This window comes from Carettochelys insculpta, chromosome 28 (genome assembly GCF_033958435.1).
Source record: "Carettochelys insculpta isolate YL-2023 chromosome 28, ASM3395843v1, whole genome shotgun sequence".
Classification (NCBI taxonomy): domain Eukaryota; kingdom Metazoa; phylum Chordata; order Testudines; family Carettochelyidae; genus Carettochelys; species Carettochelys insculpta.
In genome coordinates this window covers 1248967-1268195 of record NC_134164.1, presented here as the reverse complement: position 1 = coordinate 1268195, position 19229 = coordinate 1248967, and the positions used below count along the sequence as shown (strand labels likewise).

Here is a 19229-nt window from a genome sequence, read left to right as displayed (position 1 = left end):
GACAGAAGACACTGATCTCTCCCCTGGCCTTATGTTGAGGTAAATGGGCTGGATAATGAGGGTTGCACTTGTCTCTTTCGCACTCTCCCCCACCTGGCTCCGCTCGTGCCAAGCCCCAGCAGTCCCAGGGGGTCAGATTGATGCTGGGGAGTTCCCACTATAACCCCATTATGGTGCATCAGAGATTTAGCCGAAGGCCTTGTGAGCTCCTGCTGCCTGAACGTCGTAGTCAGTATGCCTTAGCTGGGGGGCAGTACGGCCCAGACCCTCCTAGGTATGTAGGCACTGAAGTCAAAGGGACGTAGGTGCTGACCCGGGCCTGACCGACTTAAACTTACTTCCATGGTTTAGCAACGTGAAGGAAACAGCCACCCTCCCTTTGCTTTCCTGGCATTGCCGTTCCTTGCGGGCTGCCAGAGCCGGGGCTAGAGGACTTGGGTCGGCCGCGTGTCTAGCCTGACTTGGAAAGTGCCTGGGCAAAGATTGGGAGAAGGGGTGAGGGGAGCAGATTTTCATTTTAAAAGCGAATTAATTTTATTCTCTGAGTGCTGAACCCAGCTGGCCCTCCTGCCCCACTCCCACTAATTCATGCATGTTTTGCTCTAAGTGAACACGGACAGCGAGACTGCCGTCGTCAATGTCACCTATTCCAGCCGGGATCAGACCAGACAGTAAGTAAAATCATCCCGCCACTATACACCATACCCCTTTTAGGATGGCCCAAAAGGAATTGCTGCTTTTGTCCAAACAGAAAGCTTGCCTGGCCTTGCCTTTCCTTGCCCCGTCCCACCCCTGCCCCTACCCCTGCCAGGATGTAGAAAATACCACCGTCAGCTCCAAGAATTCAGAAACCTGGAGTCAACCTCCCTTCACCCTCCACAAAGTCGTAAGTTTTGACTAAAAATACGAGCATTCTTCAAGGCAATAACACATGAGGATTTTTTTCCTTTGCCTTCTGCTTTCTGAGCACTCAGGTCAGCGTTTCTGTAGGATCATGAGGGCTCAGAACTCACTCTTTGAAAGGAAGCTGAGATTCTCACCTAATCACCTGACAATCAGGGACTGGGGCTTTAAAATTATGCTGGAAATGGTGGGAGTTAGCACCCCCTAGGAAAAAATCCATGGTAGGAAAAAGTTTCCAGTTGCCCGGGTCAATCCCTGACAAAATGACAGCCTCAGCTGCAAACGCAACTTCATCATTTTGCACAAGATGATTCCAGTTCCGAACAGCTAGTAGATATGAAGTTAATGGGTATCCTACTGCCATGTGGATTAAATTTCTCTTGCCAAGACACCATGAAGATGGGTGCTGGTGAAAGCCTTAGAGAACCATTGATTCAGACTAAGTTAAACAGGAGGAATTCATGTCATAAGGGATCTTAAGATCGGTTAGTCAGACCTCCTATAGATCACAGAACATAAGAATGGCCTTACTGGGTCAGACCAAAGGTCCATCTAGCCAGAGTCCTGTCTTCCAACTGTAGTCAGTGCCAGGTGCCTCAGAGGGAATGAACAGATCCGGAAATCATTGAGCGATCCTTCCCCTGTCGCCCATTCCCAGCTCCTGACAAACAGAGGCTAGGGACACCCTCTCTGCCTATCCTGGCTAACAGCCATTGATGGACCTGTCCTCCGTGAATTTATCTAGCTCTCTTTTGAACATCCCCTGATAAGGAGCTCCACAGGTTGACTCTATACTGCATGAAGAAATCCTTTTTGTTTTAAAAACCTTCTGCCCATCAATGTCTTTGGTGACCCCTAGCTCGTGTTAAATGTCACCCAGTTACCCCCATCACCATCTTGTCTGGCAAATCACCTGTCTTCCATAAAGGCATCCATTTGTGATCTGAAGATGCCAAAAGATGGAGCCTTCCTCTTTCCCTGAGAGTGTATTCCATTGGTTAATCGGCCTCGCTGTTAAAGATCTGTGTTGTTCCTTCAATGAATTTGTGTGGCTTTAACTTCCGGATACGAGTTCCGCACAATGCGAACGGTGTTCCATGAAAACATTTTGATGCTAGCAATATTTTCCTTCCGAAATACTAAATTATAAGCTAATATGTATCAAAAATATTAAGGTATTTGATTAGATTGTAGGTATAGTAATTATATTGCATTCATAATAGTGTTTCGGCATGAGTTGCATAACAATTGGAGTCCATTTGGATTGGTTCTGTACAAGTTGTGTTCAGAGAAATCACATGAAGCTGCACCTGATAAGGGCTCCAACTGTCCACCATCATTCCTAATACTTCAGGAATATTTGAATTTTTTTTTATTTTCCAGTAGTTTTTTGTAAAAATTACAAATTCATAAAACACAATTTTGAAAATATTTTTCCATACCTTATTTGTTTTGCATCTTTTTTCATAAAAATGTGTTCTAAGCTTTTTTGAACAATATTATCCTTCCTATTTTAAAAACAAAAAACCAAAAACAAACGCTAACCATCCTTCTTTCAGCTGTGCTGTTGATGTTTTGGGCTTGTACTTAATTTTTAAGTTTTATACTTAATTATAGGGTTGCTAAGAGTCCTATTACAAGGACCCTAGTTGTTCATTTGGATGATTTTCTCTGTTTTTCTTTTTTTTTTTTTGTGCTTTGTAAAATTGGACATCTAAAAAACCTAATTCTTCTTTTTAAATCAACTTTCGAGCATTATGTGTAGCAGTTTTTCGGTATGAAACGCCCCACCCCCACCGACCAGCATGTGTGTGTTCTGTCAATATATTCCAAACCCAGGTGTTCTGTGGCCAAATTTAGTTTGGGAAGTGCTGCACTAGGAGAAGCAGACAGCCAGTGTGAACATTTGAGACTTTTTTTTTTTTGGGGGGGGTGCAAGGATGTGGCTGTCTGTGTAAAACAAAGCCTCTAGTAGCAGCACAGCCCTGATAATATGGGGACATGGGCCTGCCCCATGTTTTAGGGGGGCTGGCTTTGCAAAGAGTGGTAGAGCCGGGTTCAGGTGATCACATGTGGTGTTGGCGCAATGGGTTTGTAGCATAGCTGGTTCTTGCTTCGGGGGGGTATCGCCATCTATTGGTAGCCCTGGGAAATAGCACCCAGAATAGTCCAGAACTGGTGCTGCTGCAGGGGCACAGTGCTCTACCAGCTGTGAATTTGACTCTTTGGTATTTTCATTCCACAACTTCCTGCATGAACAGCGTAAAGACACGCCCCCCGCCCCACCCCCATACCCCTGCAAACTCCTGGGATGACCTGACTGCCGTGAGTCCTGGTGGCTTCTGTGCCTTTTTAAGGGCTGAGCATCCCAGACAGTGTCTTGGCAGGGTGCTCTGAAGCTTGTGATGCTTGGCGCAGCCATTTGGAACAGGACTGGGAGCTCAAGCTGAGCTTTAGCAAGCCCCTTTGGCATGGAGTGAGCTCGGAACAGTCCATGTGGCACAGGAGAGCCAGTAAAGAGGCGTGACCTGGGATATTCCCATTCTCTGTCTGCACTAGAGCCATCATGAAACTGAATGGGCACCAGCTGGAAAACCATGCACTGAAAGTCTCCTACATCCCTGATGAGCAGTCCATGCAGGGGCCGGAGAATGGGCGCCGGGCAGGCTTCAGCACTCGGGGGGCCCCCAGGCAGGGCTCGCCTGTTGCTGCAGGTGCACCTGTCAAGCAGCAGCCAGTGGACATACCACTCCGCCTCCTCGTGCCCACGCAGTACGTGGGGGCCATCATCGGCAAGGAGGGAGCCACCATCCGCAACATCACCAAGCAGACACAATCCAAGTGAGTCCCACCTTCTCCTGCAGCCTGGCTCTTCATCCATCCACCCCGTGCCCTGAGGCAGAAGGGCTGCTTTGCCTGCAGTCACGGGAGAAGAGCTCAGAGCATTGGCTGCGTGGGTACAAGGGGCTGGATTTTTCCTGCGGGAAGAACGGTGTGATGTAATTAAATGGTCTGTAAGAATCACCCTGGAGTCTGTAAGAATCCATTCCCAGGTGCACTGGGATCTTTGCCTCACTTTGGTGTTTGAATTTGCTTGGCTTTGGCCTCCAGCCATTGGTGCATGTTATGCCTTTTTCCAGGAGGGCTTTGGCATCCAAAAATCCAGAGTCTGATCCAGGTCAGCCTGTTATTGAGCCAACCCTGTCCTGGGCTGTTCCGACCCTGCCATTGAGGGAGGCTCACAGCTGGTGCAGGATGAGCATGGCTCATGAGCAGGGACTCGAGCCGTGTCAAGGTCATGGAGCAGGCGGCCCCGGGTGTGGTTTTCACTCTGTGCTTTTTGCCCATGCAGAATTGATGTACACCGGAAGGAGAATGCGGGAGCTGCGGAGAAAGCCATCAGCATCCATTCCACCCCCGAGGGCTGCTCAACAGCCTGCAAGATGATCCTGGAGATTATGCAGAAGGAGGCAAAAGACACCAAGACGTAAGGCTTTCAGCATTCTTGCGACCCCTAGGGGCCTCACCTGATCTTCCCTCTCCTGTCTGCCATAGGGTGCAGCTTTTTCCATCTGTGTGCGGGATAATTTTATGTGATTAATGTTCACTGCCTGTATGGCTAAAACCTAGCTGGGGTACCTCGGTAATCATTTGGGCAGCACTGGAATCTGAGTGGTCGCACAAGTGCCCAGCTTATGGGGAACACGGGTCTCATCCCTCGTGGACTCCCTGCACTGTAGTGTCTGAGCAGCACCTCTGGGAGTGGGGAGTTCCTGAGAGGCGGTTGCAGAGGCCAGTGGATTAGCTCAGTGGATGTTGAAGCATTTCCACAGAGGCCATGTTGAGCAAGGAGAAGAGCTCAGGGCTGGGCTGGGTCACAGGCACTTGAGTTCCTGTGCTTTTTGGCAACCTCTTAAGGCCCGGCACTGGCTCAAATCACAACTTGCCTGCTCTGCCCTCTCAGGCACAGGGTGCTGGGTGGGGGAGGCAGCTCCCAGCCTGAGGCCACCCATCCGTTCACCGTCAGTTTCTGTACATGACCAAATAGGAGGTCTTGGTGCATGAGCTCCGTTCTGCACCTTGGAAGTGAAGGGACCATCAGATACCTGATTACAGCTCCCCTGATTCCATGCTGGCCAACGCGGCCAACGGGTGCTTTGCTGTACCCTGCTAAAGGATCTGCCTGCATGGGAATAGCAAGTCCCAACAGGCAGCCAGGGGAAGGACTTGTTGGGACCCGGGGGCTGACTTCATGCTCCCAGAAGGTCGAGGTTTTGGCAGCCAGCCAGAAGGTTGTCCAGAGTGCGCGGTGCCGCCCCCCTCCCTCCTATAGGCTGCCCAGAACATAACTTGCAGTGCTCTAGAACAGGTGCAAGGGGTTGGTGGCTGAGAACCCCGGCCCCATGTGAATCACCAGGCCCCAAGGCAGTTCCCTCCCACCCCTGGAGCAGGCCTGGTCCCCCCCACACCTCTGCCCTTGCAGGTTTTCATTTGTTTCCCTCCTGCTGCAGAGCCGACGAGGTGCCCTTGAAGATCCTGGCCCACAATAACTTTGTGGGGCGGCTGATTGGCAAGGAGGGGCGGAACCTGAAGAAGGTGGAACAGGACACGGAGACAAAAATTACCATCTCATCGTAAGCTCCCAAGCCAGGCAGTAATGTGCAACCTGCGGCCTCCTTGGGCTCCACCCGCAACCCACGTACCTCTCCTTCCCTGGGCCCTGCACTTCCTCCCTCTCAGCACTTCCAGGGTGCCAGGAATCTGCTGATTCGCACCCCCTCCCTTGCCACGTATCAGCTGCAGGTGGAGCCCCAGGGGGCTGCAGGTCGCCAGCCACAGAGCCGAAGGAGGGCCACTCGCAGGTCTTGGCTGCCCGTGACCATGTTGGGGTGGGGGCGTCTGGAGGTTCCCAAAGGAGCCAGTTTTGTCAGCCACCGTGACAAATTCCTCAGAGCTGGCAGCTGCCCCAGGCTGTCTGCCCCTCCCTGTAACTCCGGTTAGCTCCCTCCAAGAGGGCCCACCGAGGAAGGGGGTGGCTATGCCCCAGCTCGGCCTGGGCTGAGGAGAGCTGGTGAGCCCGTTCGTCAGCACTGTCTGTCCCCTTGTGCTGCCCGGTGGGCACTCCCTGCAGCTGGGGGGGAACCTTCCCCTCAGGGCGTTAACCTGGCACCGCCTCCCCAGGACACGGATTAACAGGTGAATCTTGTTCTCAGCCCGTCCACTCCAGGGTTGCGGTTGGCTTAACTGAGTGGGTTCCTCATGCCCTGGGGTGCAGGAGCTCGGTCCACCTAACGTTTAAGTGGAGCCATGGCTGGGCAGAGGAGAAGAGACTGGGGCAGAGAGAGGCCTTCAGGAGATGGGCAGTGTCAAGGTTGGGGCCATGTCAAGGTTGGGGCCATGTCTGAGCAGAGTGATCTCTCCCCTCCATGGGGGAGGGGTGGGAGCTGACCAGCCCCATAAATGGTGCCAGGGGAAGTGCTGCAGACATTGCCCGGCAGTTCCTACCCACGGGGGCGGCATAGGTTGGAGAGGGAGCAGGAGTGGAGAGACTTCCCAGTTCTAACTGAATGGTTCTCCTTTTGATTCAATGGACACCTGAAGCTTCCTTCAGCCTGAGTCCCACAGGGACTGCACCTGTAGCCACCTGTGTGTCATGTGTTGCCCATGGTCCTGACCTGTGTGGGATGGGAGACTTGTGAGCTGTGGCTCTTACCCTTTGAGGTCAATGCTGGGTAGTGGCTCTTGCCTGCAGTGACTCTTAAGCCCTGGAGGTTGCACCCGAGCCATGTAGGACCACACAGGTTTTGCTGGGCTGCTGGCAGTAGGTTGGTGCTCTGTGACAGCTCCCCTGCTGTGTCCAGTTTGCAGGACCTGACGCTCTACAACCCCGAAAGGACCATCACGGTGAAGGGCTCCATCGAGAACTGCTGCAAAGCTGAGCAGGAGATCATGAAGAAAGTGAGGGAAGCTTATGAAAATGACGTGGCTGCCATGAGCGTGAGTGCCAAGGAGGGTTGTTTCCCCCTGGGGCACCAAGGCTTTGGTCTCTCCCTCTTGCCGGGCGGTGGAGCAGAGGAGCAGCTGTCGTTGGGTGGGAGGAAACCGGGTGTGTGCTTTGAGTGGTGCTAGCGTTGGCAGCCTGAGATTGAGCCTGGTGTGCCACCACCTGCTCTTCCTGCAGGCATCACCCAGCCACTTCCAGCAGGTGGTTCCATGGCTGGGTGGTCCATCTAGCGAGTCCCTCGCCCTTATGGTTGGTTCGGTCTCTGTGGGCCAGCGCATACTTGGTGAGCCTTGACCAATAGTCCCTCTACTCTTTTTCCGCCCACTGTTGGGTTTTTTCCATCCAGGTGCAGGATACATTTTTATGTGCGCTGAGGCATGTGTCAGTGTGCACCACCAGTAGATACAAAACCACCAAGTTGTGGGTGCTCTGCTAATCAGCCGGGTGGCCTGGGAATCTCTCCTGAGCAGGTGCCCATGTGCCCAGCTTACAGGGAATGCTGGCCTTGACATGTGCATTTAGCTCTTCAGAGGGTCCCAGGTATAGTCCTTGTTGCCTGCCACCCACCAAGGGGTACAGAGTGATATGGACAGCACCTAGCACGATGGGGTGCTGATCTCAGGTGTGGGGGCTGCTGTCGTTGCTGCTGCTGGGATCCAAATAACAGTTCACCCATGTTTCTCTCCCCATCTCATCTCGTTTTCGCAGCTACAGTCTCATCTGATCCCTGGCCTTAACTTGGCTGCAGTCGGTCTCTTCCCGGCTTCTTCCAATGCGGTGCCACCGCCTCCAAGCAGCGTCTCCGGGGCAGCGCCGTATAACTCCTTTATGGTGGGTAGATGCGCCAGGTGGTTTGGGGAGGGCAGCTGCTGGGCACCCGGAACCAGAGCAATCCTGGGGGGTGGGTGTGCTGTGGCTATCTGCACAGCTCCAGTTCAATGATCATCCTCTTATCTTTGGGTCTGTGATCCTGGCCTGGCTTCGTTCTGTATAAAGGAACAGTAGCCACAGGCGCCCTGGAGTTCCCGAACCTCCAGAGAAATGATGGTCTGGATCCAGCTGCGAGTCTAGGACTGTGTCTCCCTCTGCTGACTCCTGGCTGGCTCTCATGAGCAGTGCCTCTGAGGCTGCTGTCAGCCCCGCATCTTGCAGGAGTTGACCCTTGTATTGACGGTCCTGGGTTTGAGCCCTGCTGTCACCCAGGGTGTCTGTCTGCAGGTGACTCTGGCTCATTGCAGACAGGCTGCGGGGAGGCAGTCGGTCATCTACCCAGCCTGCCGGCTTTAGGTTTGCTGTTAGGCTGAGGCGAACCACTGTGGCCCAGCCTGATTTTGTTTAACCCTTGGCGGTAATGTGAAGCGTTCTGCTGGCAGCCCCCGGAGCAAGAGACGGTGCACGTGTTCATTCCCGCTCAGGCCGTCGGCGCAATCATTGGCAAGAAGGGCCAGCACATCAAACAGCTCTCGCGATTCGCCAGTGCCTCCATCAAGGTAGCCTTCTCGGGCAGCTTTGCTGCAGTCACGTTCCATTAGTACATAAAATGCTACTGGCTGCAGAGCAGGTGGCCAATGGTCTAGTGTGTCCCAATCAGCCCTAAGACGGGAGTGTTGAGCAAAGAGCTGGCCGTACTTTTCCTGCTAGGGACGGAACTCATTGCACTAAAACCTCTGGGGAACCACCAGATGGCTGGGGCACCGTAACTCTTGTTTGGCAGCCACAGTAAGGGGCCAAAGGCTTTGTAGCCCATTAGTGCTGGGTGCTCTCGGGGCTGGCATCTCTGTCCAGGGGATGGGGCAGAAGCCAGCTAGCCCATCAGGCTTACCTCTCCCTTGTGAAAATTTGTCTTCCTTCTCCCTTTCAGATCGCGCCTCCCGAAACGCCAGACTCCAAAGTGCGCATGGTTATAATCACCGGACCACCAGAAGCTCAGTTCAAGGTTCCTTCCTCTGACTCCTATGGCCATTGGCCCTTGTCTGCAAGGGAATTTTAGCCCAGGCAATGGCTGCCTTAGTGCAGAACCGAGTGCATGTGTGACATTCACCCCTGCGTGCAAACTCCATGCGTGCGAGGACTGGGCAATAATACTGATTACCTAGGGGAGGTAAAGCTTCAGCATGGGCCAGGCTATAGTCCAGTGATCGAGATGCAATAATTCCACTGTGTGGGATACAGTCATTTATTGAGCATACTGTTTAAAGTATTTTTCTGAGGCAGCATGTCCCAGTGGTTAGAGTGTAGTTTTAGCAGTCAGCAGACCTGGGGTTGGGTCTGTGCCTGGCCCAGCCACTGACTCATTTTATGGCCTTAGTCAGGTTACTTCACCTCTGTAGGCCTCTTCCCCTTATGGAAAAAGTTCTTCTAATCTAAATAGGGTCCTATTAGTCATCTTAATTAAGGATTCATCAACATTGGAGTTGGGTTTTTTCCAAAGGCACCCCAGGGAGCCCCACAAGTGTCCAGAGGCCCTAATCCAGATTGGAGTGTCTTTGCTAGGTGCTTTATAAACACAAAAGTGACCTAGTGGCAGGCCCCCAGATGTATGCAGTATACAGCAGGGGTGTGCGTGGTGGGGGCCCAAGGTTTTGTAGTTTGCTTTGGTTGAAGGAAGCCACTGTGAGCAGATACTTCTCCACTGGCACTCTTTCTTACAAAGAGGATCCAGAAGAGAGCAAACAAGCTGCTCCAAACCTGGCCCCGAGGAAAGGTTAAAACAGCAGGGCATGTTTAGTCTTGAGAAAAGACAACTGGCAGGGGCACCTGGGAATGGCCTTCCACTAGGTTAAGGGCTTGTTACAAAGAGGACCGTAGCCAGCTGTTCTCCATGTTGGCTGGAGGCGAGATGAGAAGTAATGGGCATAATTGGCAGCCAGGGAAGAAATGAGGGAAAGCTTTCTAGTGATAATGATAGGTAAGCACTGCAATAGCTAACCTAGGGTCACTGGGGAATCCCCATCGTGGGAGATTTCTAAGCACAGGTTGGACAAAGCTCTCCTGGGGATGGAATAGGTTTCCTTGGTCCTGCCTCATCTCGGGCTGGACTAGATGAACTTTCAAATTCTCTTCCAGCCCAGCATTTCTGTGACTCTGTACAGAAACAAGGGTAGATTGTCTGGGCGGCACCCTTCTCTCTAAGAAGTGCTCTTGGGTGTAGCAGCTCAGGAGAGAGTCAGATGCCACCCTGCTGTTTGGCAGCGCGCCCACAGCCAGCAGTGTGTCTTTCTGTGGGTGGTGCACATCCGCACATGCCTCAGTGCACCCAACAAAATTTATTGTGCCCATGGATGGAAAACATTGGTGGGAACCTTGCTGGGTGGGTATGCACCATGGGTCTGGCATTCCTGACTGAAGCATTGCTCCTTCTCTTACCTCAGCGTCCATCACCATGGTATGCGGGCAGCTTAGTGCTCTGTTTCTTGAGGCCCTTAATAAAAAGTGTCCTTAGTGCCACAGATCTCAGCCATTTCCTTAGCGGGATCCTCTGCCCATGTGAGTTACCAACACCTCTTTGCCCACCCGGTTGAGAAAGCTCAGCCTTTGAGAGCTCCATGCTGGTAACAGTACAGCTTGTCTCCCAGTGGCTCTTCTGCCTATAGCACAAGGAGATCCGATCTCAAGTTGGCCAGGCCCCATTGAGGATTTTGTGCTGCAAGGCCAGAAGGTGCAAAAGCCCCCAGAGAAGGATGAAGTGGGGTCCAGAGATAACAAGTGATGTTTAACCACTTCCCCCCTCTCTCTCTCCCAGGCACAAGGACGCATTTACGGTAAACTCAAGGAGGAAAACTTCTTTGGGCCGAAGGAAGAAGTGAAGCTGGAGACGCACATCAGGGTCCCTGCCTCAGCTGCAGGGAGAGTAATTGGCAAAGGAGGCAAAACTGTAAGCGAAGTCCTGACCAGTCCTGCAGGGAGACAGGGTTAAGAGGCTGGTTCATCCCAGCTCTGGAATCTTTTGAGGCTGGGCTGCCTTGACCAGGGGGCCCTGACAGAAGAGGGCAGGTGATGCTGGCAGGCATAACTGGGTCAAAACCAGTGTTCCCTGTAAGCTGAGCTCTTGAGTGGCCACCCAGGAGATATTCAGAGGCATCCCAGCTGACTAGCAGAGCGTGCACAGCTGCATTATGTGTTTCTGCTGGTGGTTTACCTGCACGCATGCTTTGGTGTGCATAACAAAATTTATTCCGCCCACAGATGTTAAAAAATAGAGGACCCAGGTCAAGACTGTTGTTTGGTCTGGGTCTTCTCTGAGGCTTATGTCTCCCAGCTTCTCCACTGCCCTGGCAGCAGATTGTTCTCCTCCTCCCTTGGCCCTGCCCATGTGGAAGGCAGGAGGGTCTGGTCAGGGCAAGGCAGAACCAGTAGGTAACCCCCAGGAGGTGGGGAAGCAACGGGGGCCATGGAGGAGATTGAGCTATCCTAAGCTCCAAGGGTCGATTGCTGCTCCCCTGGACGAGGAGCAAAAGAGCGGCTGCCCGCAGAGACGCGGTCTGTGAGCATCCTTGGCTTCACAAGCTGGATTTCACCATCCCGCACCATGAGGTGTGCAGCTGCCATGCCGTCTCCACTCCGTGCAAAGCCCAGGGAGAGCGTGACTTTTTTATTTATTTTTTTCCCCCAATGTAGGAAAACGAAATCTTGGGCTGAGGGGGAGGGCAGGTTGGTTTGTTTTTGGAAACTCTTCCGGGAATGGCGCAGTGACCAGGGGAGGGGCTCTGCCACTTCCCTGTAGGTCAACGAACTGCAGAACCTGACGGCAGCTGAGGTGGTTGTGCCACGAGATCAGACGCCTGATGAGAACGAGCAAGTCATTGTCAAAATCATTGGACACTTCTATGCCAGCCAGGTACGCAGCACAGACTCTCTCCCTCTGCAGGGCTTGTGCTGGGAGCGGAAGAGGTGAGAACGCAGGAGGTAGAAACCCTGCTAGCTGGCTGCCGTTGTCTGTTCATAGGTGTGCCTGCACCGTCCCTGGGGGAGAGGGCGGGGCAGTCGAGGGGTGAGCAAAATTTTTACATTGGGCCCCATTTTTCATTCCTGCAGTTAGTGCCTCCTTCCCCCCCACTGAACCTAGTGTCATCCAAACTGGTGGACATTTCAGTTATGTTCATATGAAGGAAGAAAGAAAACCCACCCTTTTGGCACATGTAAGAACACAGGTCCTGTAGAATGTAAAAGCTTTGAGTTGGTCGGTAAATGTGAAGACAAATGCAAAAACCAATAACCTTTAACATTTTCAGTGAGATGGATGAGCCTGATGCCTATCAGCCAATCATTCTGTACCCACCCTGTTGCTCGGCCCTGGGGTAGTCCTAGAGCTAAATTGACCTACCACCAGCAGAGGGAACCTTTGAGCCTCAAGAGAGGCCAAGACCACAAAAGGACACCCCCTCCCCCCCCTTGGTTATCATTCCTTCTCTGTGGCGAACTCTCTGTGTGACCTTGGGCAGGTCACAGATGTGCTTTGTGCCTCAGTTTCCCCATCTGTTAAACAGATAATTAAACCTCACTGCAAAGGCGTTGCTCACTAATGTTTGTAATGTACTTTTGAGCTCTTCTGGGAAGGTGCCAAAGAAAGGGGCCAGAATTTTTACAAAGTTCATTGCTCAGTATTCGAGGAGAGCCCAGAGGGCCTGAGATCGAGGCCACCTTGTAACTCACAGGCAGAAGGGGCCTCTGCTCCGGAGAGCTCACAATCTACAAAGCGAACATGTTCACAGTGTTGCCTATTGTTTCTTGGCTAAAAATGCTACAGGGTAAATGTCTGCAGCAGAAAATTCCCACCTACAAAGTGTGTGGGAAAGCGGAAGGTTTTGTTCGTGCTCTGCTGCAGGACGCACAGTGCAACTTTGAGAAAAAGCGGAGTGGAGAGTAATGAAATGACACGTCAGGGCCAGGCTTGGAACCCTGATTGTAGACTCCTAGAAAAGTAGGGCTGAAAAGATCTTCTGCTGCCCGGTCCTGCACTCTGCCCACTAGGCCACACTGCCCATTGCTAATTCAGTTGTGGCTTTTCTTCCTCCAGATGGCGCAGCGCAAGATACGTGACATCCTGGCCCAGGTGAAACAGCAGCATCAGAAAGGACAGAGTGGCCAGACACAAGCACGAAGGAAATAAGAGGCGTTCGTTCGCGCGTGACAACTGTGACAAAAAGTGGGAAAGGAATGAGTTGATGCCAGGCTTAAGAGTGGCTGGGAATCAGTTACCGTAGACAAATGATCATTTTTCTTTACCAGATTGAGATTAAAAGGCAGTTTGATTGGCTTTCAAGGTATACGCCTACATTTAAAAAAAAATCAGTTAGCTAAACGATCTACATGTTGCAAAGGCAGCTTAAATGAAGCAACATTTGCTACAGTGGTGTTGCTCCAAGCAGTGCTCCCTCTAATTTTTTCCATCCATGTGCAGAATAAATTTTCTGAAGTGCACCAAGGCATGTGTAGATATGCGCCACCAATAGAAACGCATGCAGCTGGCTGTGGGCGTGTTCTGCTAATCAGCTGGGTGGCACCTGAATCTCCCCTGGGTGCTTCCAAAAGCATTCAGCTGACAAGGAACACTCTCCCCCAAGCCCCCTTGCTGCTGTAATTGGCCAGCATATAGCAATGGAGCTCCCACCATTCCTTGCTGCAGTGAATCCAGCGCAGAACAATTGGCAGCTCCTCCCCCGCGCTGCAGCAGATGCAGCATTGTTGCTCATTTAAGCAAATTTTTGCATACCTGATACCAGTTCACCCCAGTGCAGTAAAAGAATCCTGCTTTCTGGCCATCACGTTTTACACACACACACACACACACACACACACACACACACACACACACACACACACACACACACACACACACACACACACACACACACACACACACACACACACACACACACACACACACACGAGAAACTGATTTTATATTTAAAAAAAAAAAAAAAAAAGAGAGAGAGAAATTCCTAAAGCAAAGTAACTTTTCTCAGTGCTGAGTTTTAGAAATTTCACTACATGGTGTCGCTCCTGTGTCCATTCGCAATAAGGTCCCTCCTGGATGAAGGTCTCAAGAGAGAATGGCCTCGGCTAGGCTGGGAGGCCTGCACTGATCAGTCTTAGAACATGATGGAGTGAGACCACTCTTCCATTCTGTACCAAACTCAGTGCAGTGACTTTGTCAAGCCTTTTAAGCCAGGAGAGAAGCTCTATTTTCCAGAATGTTTATTGGTTTTAAACTAAGCCTATGGAAGGATAGCAGAATTAGAGAGATGTGCCAAGGCTAAGCAAACCTAAACAGTAACTGTTTTTTGATAAGTGCTGGAAAGAACCGGGCACAATGCCCCAGCCAACCAAGTGTCGCTCTTCACGAGAATAAAGTCTGGGGGTGGGGGGGTTTGATCCCTCCCTCTTTTAAACAATGACACCCCCTTCCCAAAAAAATTGCTTTGTAGGCAGCATGGTTAAACCTCCTCTTTTTTTGTAAGATAAGACCTAAGGCTGGGATTTTCAACTGACCCTGAGAGTGTCCATCTGAAAGCAGGGCATCACACTTCCACAACCAGGCAGCTCCTACAGAAATGAGCTGCCAGACTCACACCAGGGAGGCAGTGTTGACTGGTGGATAGATCGCTGCACTAGGACAGGATGCAGCTTCTGTTCCCCACCCTGCCAGTGTCCTGGAGGGTAACCTGGGCTAAGTGTGTGTGCATTGGTTTTCCCATCTACAAATGGGGCTGGTGATGCTTCCTTCCTTTTGTAAATGCTTTGAGACCCACTGATGAAAACGAGAAATTCTTTTTATCAAGCATGCGCTTGCCTAACTGCAGGCATCCAGTGGGATTTGAATACTCCTTTCCCCCGTGGCTCTTTAAAATTGCAGCCTAACCCAAAAAGGATAGACTTTTGAAAACAGGGTCCCAATTCAGATCAGCTCTCCCTGGGGCTGTTTGCCTTTTACTTTCCATTTGTTCTCTCTCGGCGGTAGGCAAATTCCTGAAATTTGGCACAGGTTAAAAAAAAAAAAACTAAACTCGCAAGCCAACCTTTTCTGCAGTAAAAATGCCTTGTTTCCATGAGACAAACCCAAATAGCTGTGTCAGAAGAATGTAATATGGTTCCTGAATCCAGTCACTCTTAGGTGGATTTTTATATTTTAAATAATAGTTGAATGATCTTTATATGAGTATTGGGAAGGGACAGTAACTGCTGTGATGACATGTGAGATGCAGGGCACAGCAAGGTCTCGTCTGCCCTTGGGCCGGCTCCCTCAAGCTGTCCAGTGAGCGGGCTTTTACCCTGCACTCATCCAGCACTGGGACAGGCAGCTGGCAGGCTGAATCCTGCCCCATTGCGCTTGGGGGAAGTAGCGTCAGCAGGTGCAGGAGGAGTTACACGTTTCAGCTCCTGCTCTGTCACCCCAGGGTCAATCCAGGGAAGCTCCATTGAAGTCTGGTCTAACTTGAGGTTTACACCAGTGAGCACAGAATTAACTCTGCTGAATTCAGTGGGCCTGTGCTCCGTTACTGTAGGCCCTACTGCAATCACATCAATGCAAAGTGGGCCTGATCCAGTAGCATTTACCGCTGGTTGTGCCCTGATGTGTGCCTTTTCCGCAGGGCAGGGGAACATTGAGATTGCACTCTGTCTGCGTGGATATGGGGTAGGTGAATGGGCTATTAGCATTTGAGGATCTATCTAGGCCCTGACAATCAAGCAGGGAACCACCCTTGCATTGATTTGTTTTTGTAGGGGAGACCAGACCTTCTGGGCATTCCTTTGTAGATTTTGCTTGAGCTCCAGCTCCACTGCCATCAGAGACGCGATTGCAGCGTGGTTTGGCATGTCCAGGCTAGCTGCCAGCGAGCTAAATGAGCAGTGACCATACAGTGGTCCACCCTTCAGCAATGCAGACAGGCTCTGAGGGAGACCAGCTGGGCTTATACAATCCACACTGAAGCCCACAGGCACTCTGTCGCTACTGTTTTTCATCATGCGAGCTGAATCGATGCTAGCCCAGGCATGGCTGCGTAGAATGCCATACCCATGTGGAGCCACAGCCCGTGTTATCGCTGTCTCTGAATTTGGATTATGCAGCTGCAGGAATGCTTACTAGCTTTGATCAAGAGAACATACAAGCAGTTACTGTCCTTTAAGCATTGTGACAACAAGGTGTGGGGAAGGTGAGGTATTGCAGTGTGTTTTAGCAACAAGGAAAACAAAAAGAAAAGGAAAAAAAAAAAAAACTACCTCAAGGTATGAAGTTACCTCAGCGATTGTTTTGGGTTTTTTTGGGTTTTTTGGTTTTTTGTTTGTTTTTTTTTTGGAGCTTGCTGATATTTTATATAAAAGCTGATAGTCTTGAATATTTTATTTTTTTAATGAAAAGAGAAGTTACGTTTCATAATTTCTTATGAGCCAGGAGTTATGTGCAGGTAACCAAGTGTTATGAGCTCTCTATTGAGAACGACAGAAACTTCAGACCTAGTGGAAAAGATGGCAGCAACTGATTTTTGGCCTTTTAAAACAGGGTGGCTAATTTCATCAGGATGCAAGAGTAAATGGCTGTAGAAATTCATCAGACTTAGATGGTTGGAGACCAACAACTTTGATTGGGAACCCTTTTTATTAGCTGGTGGAATTAAATCCACCAGATGGTCAGAGAGCCTTAGATTAGACTCATCTGACGAAAGAGAATAGAATGAATTTGCTATCAAGCAATAATTTTTAGCCAGTGGAGTTGGCAATGAAACACAGCATGCGGGGGGGCTGGTTCATATGTTTCTCACACTTGCCTACTGTGGTCATTTCAAGGCATCTAAATTCACTCACCAACCAAACGCATTGGCCTCTTATATCTAAATGAGCAGTGTTAGGCCATCTTCTCCACTATGATGCTTTAAGTATTTTACAGAGATTGCCTCAGTTTTACCGAGGACAAACAAAGAGAAATGGGAGCCAAAATTTTATACAGGCAGACAGCAAGGAAAAAAATATGAAAAGAAAGAGTTGTGAAACCAGGTATTGCTATTAGAAAGGTTCACATTCTTAAGTCACATCTTGCTACTTTTTTTATTGTACCTGCAGGAATTAACCCTTTTTAGAATGTCATGTTAAAAGATCCGTGGGGGCTGATTTTAAAATCCATTCTAAAGAGGCTGAATGTGCCTGTTCCCGACCCCCCAAAAACTCAGTGGGAAGAACGCTGGGTTGAGCCCCTAAATGCATACAGCTTTAAAGAAGTAATGACCCTTTTTCCATAGAGACAGGAGCTGACAGGGACTATCAAACCAATCGCGCTACGAATCCCTCGTGAATGGGTTGACTCATTCCAAAATGTGAATGATGGGAAAATTAATTCTGCTTTTTACCACTGGAAGCTTTGGGTAGTCAAGGCTTTCATTTGTGGTTCTTTACACCTTGTCTCCTCTGAGAACAGAAAGTTGCAAGATATGTGGCAGCAAAGAAGTGGAATAGATTTTAATTTGATGCAGTCAGGGGTTTTTCCCCGTTTTAACTGAATTTGTCGTCATGTCCTTTTGAAAAACGGTTTCCTACTTCTTTAAATCTCTGGCTCTTCACTTCTTACAAATGTTCACAGAACAGTTTATTCAGACATCGGTGAATTGTATTTTCCAACAGCAAGCATTTTTGATAACTGGTTCAAACTATCATTGAGAGAAAAAACAAACAAACCCACAGTACTGTATACTCTGATCATTGTAGTGTTCTATTGAGAGCATCCTGCCGCTTACCCAGAGTTTGATTATTCAGTGGAAGCGTCTGGTGTTTTCCACAATAGAAACCTAGCCCTGTAAAATGTTCAGGAGCCTTGCTCCATGTTAATACTGTTCCTGTGTGACCAAGGGGGCTTCTTCATCCATTCCCCCCAGGTTTCTTGTAAGATCAGTTGTGATTACTTTTGTGGTGCTAAATAGTTGCTGGGATCAATGCTTTCAAAATAACAATTTTGATTAAGACAGCATTGCCTAATGGTTTCTGGACATCCCAGGGAACTAGGATTTGCTGAGTTTGAAGTCTATTTCTACTATGTGGACTTACGCGAATCTCTTCTCTCCTCCCTGAGGCCCCAGTTCAGGAAAGCACTTACACGTGCTTAAGTCCTATTGATTTTGACGGGACTTGAGTACCTGTTTAAGGAGTCAGAGAGCTAGGTCTCCCAATTCAAAGCCCCATCTAGCCAGGTTTCTTTGAGGATGAATGAAGCTGTCCCTAGTAAGCAACTGGTATATTCTGTGCAGATTTTTGGGTTGTATCTGTGCAGCAAGTACATTTCTCTGGCATGAGCCTGGACTATCTGGAGCACTTCTAGGGACCACTTGTGAAGGCAGTGGAAAGAGACTTGGGCTGAATTTCTGGCCCAGGCCTACATGAATAACAAGCAAAAGGGATCTAATGATGCAAGTAAATTTCTAATTCACCAAGAATTAAAAAGAGACATGAACAGTCCCTCAATGGACCTATTAAAGTTGAATGGATGGGGCAGCTCTGGAGGCAAACTCTTGTGAAGTGGCAGGATTGTTAAGCTTGAAATCGAAAGTATTACCAGGGCTGGCTTTGGACGGGGAGAGGAACAGAGAAACGTTTCATCTCTTCTGAGCTGGCACCCCATTTTTATGATAGCAGAAGTAGCAATTTCTTCAAGCGTGAACATTTCCTCGACTAAGTGGATTTAATTGGTTTTGTTTTATGTAGGTCCTTTTCAAAGGGTCTGAAAATGTTCCCTGGGTTTTTAACATGAGAGGAGTCAAGGTACATTCTGGAGGAGGCGGAAAGCTGTCATGAATTAAGTAGTTCCAAGCTGTAGAACTTAAATTAGGGAAGCACTGTCACTGACTTGCTTTGTGACCAGAGGGGGGGAGGGGTAGGGTGTTTAAAAAAAAAAAAAAAAAAAAAAAAAAAATCACTTCTCCGTGCCTCGGTTTACCCATCTGTGGAATGGGTATAATGACACCTACCTCACAGGGCTGTTGTGAGGATTAAGAAATTGGTTTTGAAGCACTTTGCAATCCTCAGTGCCATATAGGGTGCAAACTATGATTAGCAGTAACTGAAAACACTAATTTTTGGTTCATCTCGTCCTAGTGCTATCATAATCTTGTCTTGCCAATCAGTAAGGGGCAAAACTGGCTAAACTAGCATGGGCCTCATTTTTCTGTTCTGAGTGCTTTCTCAGCTGTTGGAAAACACACAGGCTAGGCTGCAGCAGCTTGGGCAGACGATATGACCGTTTGCTGGCAGTGATAACTGTGACCTAACCAAATTGACATACTTGGAAGGTTTTTAAGGAGTCAAAATAGACTAAAATTCAGTGTAAATATTAAAAAGA

At 49.7% G+C, this 19229-nt stretch overlaps 2 protein-coding genes across 2 annotated transcripts in view; one reads left to right on the top strand and one right to left on the bottom strand.

Moving 5' to 3' along the window:
* IGF2BP1 (insulin like growth factor 2 mRNA binding protein 1) overlaps positions 1-13487 on the top strand; it is a 49007-nt gene extending 35520 nt beyond the window's left edge. Inside the window, exons 5-15 of the mRNA XM_074978857.1 lie at positions 608-671; positions 3463-3744; positions 4256-4390; positions 5415-5537; positions 6765-6900; positions 7616-7738; positions 8281-8397; positions 8769-8843; positions 10650-10781; positions 11631-11744; positions 12924-13487. Of these exons, the coding sequence (XP_074834958.1) occupies positions 608-671; positions 3463-3744; positions 4256-4390; positions 5415-5537; positions 6765-6900; positions 7616-7738; positions 8281-8397; positions 8769-8843; positions 10650-10781; positions 11631-11744; positions 12924-13016 (1394 nt within the window). The 3' untranslated portion in view covers positions 13017-13487. The remainder of the gene's footprint in view (positions 1-607; positions 672-3462; positions 3745-4255; positions 4391-5414; positions 5538-6764; positions 6901-7615; positions 7739-8280; positions 8398-8768; positions 8844-10649; positions 10782-11630; positions 11745-12923) is intronic.
* Positions 1-19229, bottom strand: part of B4GALNT2 (beta-1,4-N-acetyl-galactosaminyltransferase 2 (SID blood group)) — a 110701-nt gene that overhangs the window by 59111 nt on the left and 32361 nt on the right. The gene's annotated exons all lie outside the window — the stretch shown is intronic.